Raw genomic sequence first — 12,190 nt, forward strand, 5'->3', positions numbered from 1 at the left:
TAGAGGGTGAAATGGGTTAGGTGAAGGCTTGAAACCAGTTCAGCAGGGCTAGTGAGGAAGTGCGGCGCTGTGTGTGCATGAACTGGTTGAACACCCCCGCACACACCCCCCCGCGTGACCTATTCTGGGGTACCCTTCCCAGCTCTGCCACAGACTCTGTGTGACAGCTTCATAGCCCTGGAGGTGCTGAGAGCCCCTCTTGAAATTCAAGGCAGCTGGTCTGCCCCCTTGATAGACCAGACTCTTGGCCCTTTCCGTGCCTTAGTTTCCCCACCTGTAAAGCAGGGCTAACAACACTGACCCCTCCGTATCCTTCAATTGTAGGATTTGGGGCGGCCGTGCTGCAACTCCGGCTCAGCCAGTCTCCAGGGGACAGAAGGTGAGTCGTGCTGTTGTTGACATGCAGCTGTGCATACCTGCTGCTACCATCCGTCCGCCCTCGCAACAGACGATTGGTCTGGGCGACTTCAGCTTGCAGCTCCTTGTCTCCGGACGCTGTAGCTATCCCAGGCATTTGACAAGCTTTGCTTGCACTGGGTGCGATGAGGGCTTCGGCTCGGCTGTGATAGCATCTCTCCGGCGCAGATGGGAAGCTACGAGCATTGTAACTGTCCCCGTTCAGGAGTTCCTCGCATTGGGAAATTACCCAGAAGTCTTTGTTCCCAACAGTCACACTGCTGCGTGCTATAGGAGAGGGACTCCCGGACTCCCAGAATGCACCGGTGCAGGGCCACTTTAGTTCTGCCCAACCGCATTGCTGTATGGGATGTGTTGTAAAGAGACACGAGTGTTTGCAGCCAGCATCCCTGTGACGGCCACCTGGCTCGGTGTAGATAAACGCTGCACATATCCCTGTTCTCCTCCGCCCCAGGGTTATCCCTCTGCTAGTGTCCACTGGAGAGCCGGGCGGGAAGGTTTCCTCAAAACGTGTTTTCACCGGAAAATGTAAACTTGTTGAAACCGTAACAGTTCGTGGGAAAGGGTTGGTTTCAGCCAATTTCCTGGTTTTGGGGGGTGGGAGATGGGATTCAAAACGAAAGGTTCCATTTTCCACTTTGAAACAACGTTTTTGTTTTGAAATTTCAGTTAATTTGTCGTAAAATCATTTTTTTAAAAGGTTGAAATCGAAATGAGATGTTTCAGAATTATTGGAAGAAAAGGTGTCGACTGACCCGCGCTGAATTTTATTTTATTTTGATATTTGCGGAAATGTTAGAGATTTCAACTTTTGGGCCCAATTTGGAATGGGGAAATTTATTTTTTTAATTGCAAATTTTTGTGGGATAGAAAAACCATCTCCTGCCTCGCTCTAGTCCGCTGCTCTTTGCCTTTTCACACTCTACACATCCCGTGTGGCTCCCCCTCTTTCTCCTCCTTTGCTGCCCAGCGTTGCTTTCCCATCTTGTGCCCAGCAGAGCTCCGGTCTCGAAGCCTGTAGGACTAGTCACATTTGCATGTGGCTTTCTGCTTTCCTTTGCCTCTGGCCCTTGTCCGGGATTCTAACGAGTTGTAACCCCCGGTAAAGACCAGAGCTTCTCTTCCCTTATCAGAGGCCAAAATTGGGGTTGCATGAACCTGCCTTAAGCATTCTCAGTCTGATTCTCTTGCGGGATCTCAGCCAGCCCACAGATCTACCCCTTCTGTCATCAGAGGAGAGGAGATGGCAAAGGGAATGTGGGGAGGTGGGTCCACAGGTCTAGACTGAGGACTGCTCTGCCCCCTCTCCCATCGCTCAGTGTCTCCTTTGCCATTGATCCTCTTGTGGGGTTTAATTTGGCCTCCATCTGCGTGTCTCCTCCGTTCCCAGGTCGCCTCTCTCTGGACTCTCAGGACGGCGACAGTGGTTTGGATTCGGGCACCGAGCGGTTCCCTTCGGTGAGCGAGGTGAGGGCTGCACAGAAGGGCATCAGGGAGGTGCTGCTCACTGTTCCCGAGCCAAGGGCCAGGTCCATTTTGCGTGTAGAGCAGAGAGTCGACCTCTGTGCTTTGTTGGAAAAGTAGCTTCTGTCCCCCAAACCTCCAGCACTCACTAAGTGCAGGGGGTTGGAAAAATCAGACATCATTTAAAATCAGTCTAATCGACTCTGGGAATCCCAGACCCCAAATCAGGATCCTGGTGTTATTGCAAGGGGGGTCCCTGCAGGCAGAGTGAAGGTTTCGTACCTTAGCATGTTGGATATCTTGTAAGTACAGCCGTCACTCTAAATGTCTTGGGGTTTCTAAGGGTCAGGGTTTAGGATCATTGCAACATCCCTGTGAAGTCTCTTCCCGTTCAGTTATTGATCCATCCTCTCAGCCTTCTCCTCCCTCAATACAGAGGGTACCGCTGTCCAGAATGTCCCAGGGCCAGAGTTTTAAAACTATTTAGGTGCCTAGAGGGACTCTCAGTGGGTGTTGCAGGCTTAGACCCTTTTGAAAATCCCCATAAGTGTCGAAACGCCTTTAAGAATCTTGTCCTAAGTAGGAAATTTCCCCCCTTAGTCTTTTTTGGTCTGGGACTTTATATAGAGCCACAGATTGACATGGTGCTTCCCAGAGCATGGGTAAGAGTACCCAACTTAGCCCCAGGAATTTGCAGTGTCAATAAGACCGGCCAGACGCAGGGGAGGGAGGTGTCTGCAGGTTACTACTGAGAAGAGTGGAGGCGTCAGGGGGCAGCGTGGGGGAAGGCCGGAAGTTGAGCCTGGGAGCGGGTGTCAGGTGTGCACACCGATCTAATTACACTGGTTTAGAAATTGATTTGTTAATTTGGTTCAACCCTCCCTCGCATTTGGGCATGCTGTAGGATCGGTTTAGATGTTGGCCTTGGTCTTTGATGTGGCCACTGGTCCCTTGGCCACTGGTCCCTTGGACCTGGGAGGCACGTGAGTCAACACAGCCTGGTACTCTCAGCCTGAGCTGGCCTGGCACTGCTTTTGTCCCTGGGGGTTTCCCCGGCTGCCCCCTTCTCGGTTGCTAATGTCGTAAGATGATTGCTGTCTTGAGCAGATCTCTCTGAACCGGAACTCCGTTCTCTCCGACCCCGGCCTCGACAGCCCGCGCACCTCCCCGGTCATCACCTCCAAGATGTTCCACCACCATTGCCGCCAAGGCTCGGACACGCCCTTTCTGCCCGTCGTGGAGCAGGTGAGGCTGGGGCGAGCTGTCCCGGGCAGAGTGGCTGGGCCTGCGCCCGCTCCCTTGTCCAGCTCTGTGGAGTTGAGTCCGATTGACAGCGACAGGCTGTAGCCAGTTCTGCCTTGGGCTGTGATCTCATCGGGGTGGGTCTGATCAGCACCCAAACTGCAGCAGAGAGCGGGGTGAGTAACTTAATGGGGGACGCTCTCCCCCTGGGGTCAGTGCTGACCCCATGACACAGTGTGCTGCAGGGAGTGGGGCGCAGGGCTCCGTGGGGGCGCTCTCCCCCTGGGGTCAGTGCTGACCCCATGACACAGTGTGCTGCAGGGAGTGGGGCGCGGGGCTCCGTGGGGACGCTCTCCCCCTGGGGTCAGTGCTGACCCCATGACACAGTGTGCTGCAGGGAGTGGGGCGCAGGGCTCCGTGGGGACGCTCTCCCCCTAGGGTCACTGCTGACCCCATGACACAGTGTGCTGCAGGGAGTGGGGCGCAGGGCTCCGTGGGGACGCTCTCCCCCTGGGGTCAGTGCTGACCCCATGACACAGTGTGCTGCAGGGAGTGGGGCGCAGGGCTCGGTGGGGACGCTCTCCCCCTAGGGTCAGTGCTGACCCCATGACACAGTGTGCTGCAGGGAGTGGGGCGCAGGGCTCGGTGGGGACGCTCTCCCCCTAGGGTCAGTGCTGACCCCATGACACAGTGTGCTGCAGGGAGTGGGGCGCAGGGCTCGGTGGGGACGCTCTCCCCCTGGGGTCAGTGCTGACCCCATGACACAGTGTGCTGCAGGGAGTGGGGCGCAGGGCTCCGTGGGGACGCTCTCCCCCTGGGGTCAGTGCTGACCCCATGACACAGTGTGCTGCAGGGAGTGGGGCGCAGGGCTCCGTGGGGACGCTCTCCCCCTGGGGTCAGTGCTGACCCCATGACACAGTGTGCTGCAGGGAGTGGGGCGCAGGGCTCCGTGGGGACGCTCTCCCCCTGGGGTCAGTGCTGACCCCATGACACAGTGTGCTGCAGGGAGTGGGGCGCAGGGCTCCGTGGGGACGCTCTCCCCCTGGAGTCAGTGCTGACCCCATGACACAGTGTGCTGCAGGGAGTGAGGTGTGGGGCTCCGTGGGGACGCTCTCCCCCTGGGGTCAGTGCTGACCCCAGAGTGCTACGGCTGGCCATGTCTGTGGGATGAGAGACAAACTGAGGTCCTGACTGCTTGTTTCGTGAGGTGCCAGCCACGTAGTAGCTGAGAGCGAAGGGGGCCCCAGTGAAGCCCCCCATTGAAGGGGGAGCCTAGAGTTACTGAAGGCCGAATCGGGGCTGTTAGCTGTGGCTACTGTTGGGGTGGCCGTGTCCCAGCCTGGCCCTGTCTCCTCAGGGTTCGGACCGGATGCCGAGGCCTCTCATCATCGGGCCAGAGGAAGATTACGATCCGGGGTATTTCAACAATGAGGTAACAGCTCCCAAGGCATCCCTCCATCTTTGTATTTACCCTGTTGGTGTCACCAGCAACCGCAGCAGCTGTGCCGGGGAGTAGGGGTTGGGACTCCTGGGTTCTGTCCCCAGCTCTAGGAGGGGAGTGGGGTCTAGTGGTCAGAGCAGGGGGGGCTGGGAGTTGGAGCTCTCAGTGGGAGTGCAGTCGAGTGTGTCCCCAGATCTTACCTCCTGGCTTTACCAGCAGGAGCATGCTCCAGCTGCTGGAAGCCGCAGGTAGGGCAGTGCGGTTACAGATGTCCACTCCAGATCTGGGATGATATTGGCACGTGCTCGGGGCCAAGCGCATTGTTTGCTAGGGGCTTCCCAGCCCCTGCGCCCACCAAACCTTTGCCCCACTCCATGCTGTGTCCTATTCACTTTGCACACGTCTTGTGGAGCTGATGACAAGGGCCAGTGGGTAGAAGGCAGCATACAGGGAACCCTTGTTCTGCTGGCCGGGTCTGGCTATCTTAGGCCTAGCCTAGCCTGAGGGTTTGCCCCGGTGCCAGGTAGCTGCACTGTGCAAGCAGGCAGAGCTGCAAGGGTGGAGTCTGACTCCGGAGCTGGATTGGCTGTGCTGGCTAATAGCCGCTCCCCTGCCTGCCCTGGGGAGTAGCTGCTGCAGCGACCCCAGTGGTTGGAAGGAGGCAAACGCCAGTTTCATCAAGGCCTTAGCTGAATGGGGAGCCTGTTCCTTGCCCTTTGCTCTTCCCAGCTTGAATGGCTTTTTCCCTGCCCTCCCCCCACAGTGTGACACCCTCTTCCAGGACCTGGGGAAGCTCAAATCCCGACCAGCTCACCTGGGCGTCTTCCTGCGCTACATCTTCTCCCAGGCAGATCCAAGCCCCCTGGTAAGAGCGAAACACGCCCTCATCAGCTACTGCAACTGCCTGTCTGTGGGGTGGGGGTGCGGAGACCCTGGCTTCGCCGCAGGAGCAGAAGCATCCTGCAGCACTGGGGGTGGCTACTGACTTGATCTCGGGAGTGCAGATATAGTGGAGTGATGGGGGATTTTGGGCATTTCCCACCCTCTGTCTAACCCTCATCCAAAGCCCACTGAAATCACGCACTGATGGCCACCGGCTTCGGACCAGGTCCTATCCTTTCGCTCTTCCCTGGATCCAAGAGGGCAGCACTCCAGCGTAAGGCAGTGCATTTCTTACCACGCCCACTCCATTTTCTGGGGTCCGTGTTGTTTGCTGACTGCCCATGAAGTCCTGACTGTAGCTACTTGCGCTTAGTCCTGCCCAGGAGCCCCAAAGGCCCGACAGATACATACACTGGTGGGGCTAAGGCAGTGCTGGGTCCGACCCCTGCTGTCGTGCTGGTGTGTACTGTTGAAGTCAATGGACTTACGCAGGCGTGAGAGGTGGAAATGCCGTCCCAGGACTCCGATTCCTCCCCCCAGCACAGGGCACAATCTGCCCTTGTAGAGGTCTCCTACAGTCTGTCCTGTTTCCTGGAGGGATTCGCTGCTGCTTTATTAAGTGTTTCTCCTTCCTTCTTCATCTCTGGTTCTTTTTCTTCTCTCTCCCCCATCCTTCCAGCTCTTCTATTTGTGCGCAGAAGTTTGCCAGCAAATGAACTCCAAGGATTCCCGGGCGTTGGGGAAGGAGATCTGGAACATCTTCTTGGAGAAGACCGCGGTGAGTGTGGGAACTTGGCTGCATTGCCAGCGAGTATGGGGCTTTCCTCCCATAGGAGAAGACCGTTAAAGTGTGGCTTCGCGATCTAACTTTCCATGTATTCAGCCTCCCAGTGTGGAAAACTTTTAACCAAGGCCTTGTGCCCCCTGGGTTTTTTGCCACCAGCATAGCTGCACTGAGGCAAACTCCAGAGAAGATGTGCTTTGCATTACCCTGGTGCAAACTGTGTTGCATTGTTGTAAACAGTGTCTGCGCCGATGTTTGCCACCCGTGTAGCTACGCAGCGGGAGGAAAAGCCAATACAGACAAGGCCCGGCAGCCTGCTTTAATTGGGATGGGTGGTTTTGGCTGTTGCCTTTTCCGAGAGAAGTGATTTTTTCCCCTTGTTGCTTAATAGGCATGGTGGTAGAAAATATAGTGCTTTACAGGGACTCGTTAGTTGAGTGCCAAGAGGTGACGCTTTAATCGGGTTGTTTAAGTTGGTGTGAAATTCTGAGCTCTGGTCTTTTAAATACAGAAGCTGCTGAGCAAAGCGCATGCAGGCTTTATTAGCACTCCCCCCGTGCCTATCCTCCGACCTGGCACACCTATAATAATAATAATTACTGGAGACCTAATTGCATTGTTTTTTCCCTCCTAGCCTCTGAGAATAAAGGTGTCTGAGCAGTTACTAGCTGAAATCGGTAAGTGCGCTTGTATGTGACCTCTGAGGCAATGCTGAAGCAGGACAGTGTCTGCAGCAGCATTAGATCTCGGCATCAGGGACCACCGGCTGCTTTAAATCAAAGATTCCCTTTTATTAGAGTGCAGAACTCTTTACATGCTCTGAACCTCCCTGAGGAAGGACTGTCTGCGTGGGAGAGACCTTGCTCCCCCCTTCATATTGCACTGCATTAGGGAGGAAACATCGCCGTGTGGTTCGAGTTGGAGTCAGGACTCCTGGGTTCTTTTCCTGGCTCACTTGGGGAAGTCGCTTCCCTTGTATGAGCCTCAGTTACAGCATCTGTAAAACAGGGCTGAGGACATTACTATTAATTAGACTTACGGCTGTGCCTAATGGGTCCCAGCTGAGATCAGGGCCCCACTGTGCATGACCAAAGGGAGTGAGAGTCCCTGCCCTGAAGAGCTTAAAATTGAACTAGATAGAGGGCGGAAGGGGAAACTGAGGCACAGAGCGAGGCAGTGACTTGCCCAAGGTGACCTAGCAGGCCAGTGGCAGAGCTGGCAAGAAAAGCCAGGGTTCCCAAGTCCCTTTCCACCGGGCCATGCTGCCTGTCTGTCTTACCATACCTGTCTTGCAGGCAGGGTTGGGTGGCTCAGGCCTGGATTTGCCCCCAACTCCAGCACCCAGGTGTAGCTGCCCCAATGCAAACAGACAGAGTTGCTTTTTGCGCCAGGGTGGCTTTCTCCTGCTTGGAACCCTGGTGAGCTGTGCTGTTGCTAATCGAGGGGTACAATGGGGCTGCCCCGGAGCATTCGGGTTTGCAATGGTGCAGCTCCCCTGCAGGTAGGAATCCAGGTGGAGAAGTCCCAGGGTAGACAAGGCCTTAACTTGGAGGCTGCTAGTGGGGGTGCTGAGCACCCACCGTTGCTGCTGGGGCATGCACCCCTGAAATCAGCTGCCTGACTGGCAGGCCTGGTGAGGTCCTCAGCTGGAACACGTCATGTCAGCGCCTGATGCTGCGGGTGCCCCGGGCCATCCGTGCCCCCCCTGCCGAGCGCGGCTGATAACGAGCGCGCTTTCCTCTTGTCTCCCGTCCGCGGCTCCAGAGTCTCGCCTGCGGAATGGGGAGGACGTCCGAAGCGCCTTCTCCGAGGCTCAGGGCGCGGCGATGCCCGAGATCCAGGAGCAGATCCAGGACTACAGGTAAGGCCCTCGCACTGCCTCTGCTCCATGGCCAGGCCCACGCGTCTCGCTTACCCTCATCTTGGGCAGCTCTTCGATGGGGTGATTGCCTGTCCCACAGAGGCTCATGGGGCTGACCTGTGGCCCTCTGTCTGTCCACAGGACGAAGCGCACCATGGGGCTGGGAAGCCTGTATGGAGAAAACGACCTGCTGGATTTGGACGGAGATCCCCAGAAGGAGCGGCAGGTGGCTGAGAAGCAGCTTGCTCAGCTGGGCGACATACTGTGAGTGCCAAGCGGGTCCCCGTCGGGCGTGCGATCCAGACCGAGCCTGGATCTGGGCCCACTGACACCAGCAGAGATCGGGAGCGGCTCCGGCAGCGGGGTGCAACTGTGGGAGCGGGAGCGGAACCCAGCTCCGCCTGGTACATTAATCCCAGGGCCGCTCCTGCGAGCTTCTGGGCACTATGGCTTTACCACTGAAGTCCAGTTAGGACTCTGTGGTGGTGGGGGCGCAGGTGAAAGGAGCAGGCTCTGAGTGTGTGGGGCGGTGGAAGGAATGGGCTCCTGGTGTGCGGGGACAGGGGGAAGGAGCAGACGTGGGGCTGCGGGGGCCTGATCTGTTACACCCTGGCCTGTCCCCTCTTGCCAGTGCTGGTTGGAGCAGTATTGACCCTATATGGGGGTGGGGTAGGGGGGTTCTCAGGTGTAAATTGCTGTATCCCCATTGCAGTCAAAGGAGCTCTGCTGATTTACACCGCCAAAGGATCTGGCCATGCGCCTTTAGTGCGGCTGCTTTGAGTCATGGCCGTGAAGGGCTAGGTCTGAGACATCGTCCCTTCTCCTGGGCTCAGATCCTTCTCCTGGGCTCAGATCAGGCAGATTAATGGTGGTTTACGGAGGTGGCCTGGTTTCTCACACCCCTTCCCTCTTTCCCTGCTCTAGGTCGAAATACGAAGAGGACAGGAGGTGAGTGTCGGCCTGGCACCCAGCAGTCGTGTGCATCCAGATGTGATGGTGCCATACAGATGTGGCTGTGGGGGTGGGGTTCTGGAGAGCTGAGGGAGGGGACGTGGGGCATTGCTTGGGAGGGGGTCCTCTCATTGCTAGATCACTGTTTCCCCTCCCAACGCCAAGGCAACGGTGGCACAAACTTGTCATCCGCTGGATGAGTGGCCCATGTGGAGGCAGCTGGGGAGCGTCTGTCTGGGTCCTAGTGTCCCGCAGAGCGGCCCCCTGCTATCGCAGAAGGCATGGACTGGCCCCGGCGTCGCAGCAGGAAGAAGAAATTTGTCCCTAGAACTGGTTCCCCACCCCAAATGCACACTGAGGTCTCCTCTGCATCGCCCCCACCCCACCGTCCCCGCTCTGTGGAAAAACAGCCCCCAGGGAGCTCCGCAGAGCTAGGGAGACATTGCTGATATCACACCGGCAGTGAGGGTTTCATGCTTGGGGTCCTTCCGTGCCCCATAAGTGAGTTGGCCTTGGAGCTGGGTGGGCACCTGCTCTCTGTTTAATAAAGCCATTCCACAGCGCAATGTCCTGGAAAGCAATTCCAGGAGAAAAGGTCCCCAGGCCCAGCTCCTTCGGTGCTGGACACAGGGTGGATCTTGGGGTGCGTTGCAAACATTAATGAAACTCTCCTGGGTTGGGGCAGGGGGAAGGTAGGGCAGTTGATAGATGGGGAAACTGAGGCACGGCTAAGGACTTGCTCAGGGTCATGCAGGGTGTCCCTGGAAGAGCCAGGGATAGAACTGGGGGGCCGGTGCTTTAGCCACAAGCCCGTCTGTCCAATCCGTGAGCTGAAGTGACTAGGAGGCGGGGGGGCTCCTTCCCTTGCTGCTCGGAGCCGTTTGCTGGTGACTGGATCTCTCAACCAGAGCTACGGCAGGAGAAGCTGGAGTGTGGCAACAGGCTTCGGCTCCAGCTGCCCATCTGAAGGGGCCTTTGGTGCAGTGAGAACCCTCCACGATCCAGCTGTCCTGAGTGTGCTTGTCTTGCGGCAAAGAGCCTTTCTCCTGAGTTGGCAAGTCATGCAGGAGTCAAGCTGTAACCTGACTTGCCCCTTTCCCCTGACTAAGGAGACTCGGGGGCTGGCCGGCAAGATGCTGAGTGTCGTATGAGACCATTGTGGCACCCTTTGGGATGTCTGTCTCCTTTGCGCCTGGACAGACAGTTCCCTTTGGGCTGCCACTGGTGCGGGGTGTGACCGTGGGCAAGTCATTGCCCTGCCCCGTGCCTCAGTTTCCCCAGCAGTAAAATGAGGACAGAGCAGACAGGGGCTGTCATGAGGATCAGTCCATGTTTGTAAAGTATGTGAAACCACTCCAGGCCTGACCCTGCAATCTCGACTCCCCCCGGCTATTCCTGTTGATTGCACCTGCTCGTCGGAATAAGGGTTGCCCAGGCGAGCCAGGATTGCCGGGTGAGGGCCCAGGGGTTCTAACATCTGTCAGCAAAGCGCCAGCCGCCCTCACAGTGCTGCAGGTGCTCTCCTTGGGAAGGCCCCGGTGCTTTGGGAGCGTTGGACAGTGGGAATTCCAGGGCTCCCCGCACCTCTCTGGAGCGCTGTGGGCGGATACTCCCGTCCACGCCTTGCGGTGGCTTTGAGCCTCTCGCCGGCTCTTTTCCGGCCAGTTATCCCTGCAGTGGCCAGACTAGGCCAGTCGCCTGACGCGCCGGTGCTGGTGTTTTGTCCTGGATGATCTGCAGCGTGTCTGTGTTTTCCTCTCTTCCAGCTCCCCCATGGCCTTTGCCCTCAGCACCTACATGAGCCACACAGGAATCCGGATGCGGGAGGCCCGGCCAGCCAGCACCAGTGAGAAGTCCCAGGCCTTCCCAGACAAGGACAAGTGGCTGCCCTTTTTCCCCAAGGCCAAGAAGGTGAGTGGGGCATTGGCCACGTTCCCTTTTCTGAACGGATTCTTCCCAGTGCTGTCAGCTCCTCATGCCTGGCCTAGTGCAGTTCTTTTCTCCACGGCCTCCCCGAGCCCCAGGTCCCCTGCAGAAATGTGTGTGAGCACCTAGTCCCCATCCCTGGGGAGGTGAACTCCAAAGGCTCCCTTGAGGAGCCAGCTCAGAATTACCTTCCAGCCACAGCCCTTGGGCGGGATGCCCCGTCGCTTGCACCTGGACAAGGTGGGCACAAAACGTGGCCTTTTTTCTGATTTGACGGCACTTTGCACCGGTGTACACGACCACACAGAGCCCCAGGGTGGGGGAGAATCGGGTCTCTTGTGTCTCCTGGCCTCCTCTCGCCATACCTTCCGCTCTGTCCCTTTGCACAATCTGTTGGTGCAAGAGCCACCTCCTCTGCTGCCCAGAGCAGCCTCCCAGTATCTCTTCACCTCCATCTCCCTTCCTCCCACCCCCTTTCCACTGTCTCTCTCCCTCCCGCCGTTTGGTCCCGGTGCCTGGTGTTTCACTCTGGGATGGGAGTGGGGGTGGTTTGTGTAGCAGACCTTGTGCAAAGTCAGGCTGACGCCAGAGCCTTGCCTCCATTTGTGTGGGAACTAACGAAAGCGCCTCACACAAGCTAAATGTGACTGGCAGCTGCTTGCCCTCTCTAATTGGAGGGTGAAGACAAGGCTGAGTGAGGTATTGCTGGTGAATTTAGGCACGCAGGAATGCGTACCCATCGGTATAAACAAAGTGAATTGTGTTGTACTGTAATAAACTGGCTGGTTTGTTTACATACTGCTGCCCCCTCCTGGTTTGAATCGGAACTGTTCCACTGTGTCATAGGCCCTATACTTCTAACAACAAATGTAGATTCTCCATTCGCTCCAGTAATAGAGGCTTGGACTTTCAGAGCAGGCGGATCAGAGTTCTGTCCATGCTGTTCCTGGGAAGTTTGAAGTTGCTGCAGGTGCAGCATCCTGGTAGACATGTAGCAGAAAGGTATCAAGTACTGTACCCTTGAGAAAAGTGGGCCAGTGTAATTGACCCCCATTGCACAGATGTGGGGAGAACTGTAGCACAGAGTGACTTGTTCAGGACCCCGGGGCGAGTCAGTGGGGATTGGAACCCCATCTCCCAGCCCTGGCCCCACCGTGCCTCAGTTTCCTTCCTTGCAAATTCAATGCAGCTGCTGATTTAGCTCATGTTGCCCTGGGAGTTA

The 12,190-nt window shown here is 57.0% G+C and overlaps 1 protein-coding gene across 12 annotated transcripts in view; it reads left to right on the forward strand.

Moving 5' to 3' along the window:
• Positions 1–12,190, forward strand: part of ARHGEF11 (Rho guanine nucleotide exchange factor 11) — an 88,989-nt gene that overhangs the window by 50,933 nt on the left and 25,866 nt on the right. For 10 of the 12 annotated variants that reach the window (XM_073323600.2, XM_073323609.2, XM_073323610.2 and 7 more), the window contains 11 exons: positions 325–379; positions 1,808–1,884; positions 2,989–3,126; positions 4,481–4,555; positions 5,328–5,429; positions 6,126–6,224; positions 6,865–6,907; positions 7,995–8,091; positions 8,233–8,355; positions 9,016–9,039; positions 10,809–10,953. In XM_073323600.2, the coding sequence (XP_073179701.2) occupies positions 325–379; positions 1,808–1,884; positions 2,989–3,126; positions 4,481–4,555; positions 5,328–5,429; positions 6,126–6,224; positions 6,865–6,907; positions 7,995–8,091; positions 8,233–8,355; positions 9,016–9,039; positions 10,809–10,953 (978 nt within the window). The remainder of the gene's footprint in view (positions 1–324; positions 380–1,807; positions 1,885–2,988; positions 3,127–4,480; positions 4,556–5,327; positions 5,430–6,125; positions 6,225–6,864; positions 6,908–7,994; positions 8,092–8,232; positions 8,356–9,015; positions 9,040–10,808; positions 10,954–12,190) is intronic. The other 2 variants (XM_073323601.2, XM_073323607.2) reach the window with 2 other exon arrangements.

Source organism: Lepidochelys kempii, chromosome 24, assembly GCF_965140285.1.
Source record: "Lepidochelys kempii isolate rLepKem1 chromosome 24, rLepKem1.hap1, whole genome shotgun sequence".
Classification (NCBI taxonomy): Eukaryota; Metazoa; Chordata; order Testudines; family Cheloniidae; genus Lepidochelys; species Lepidochelys kempii.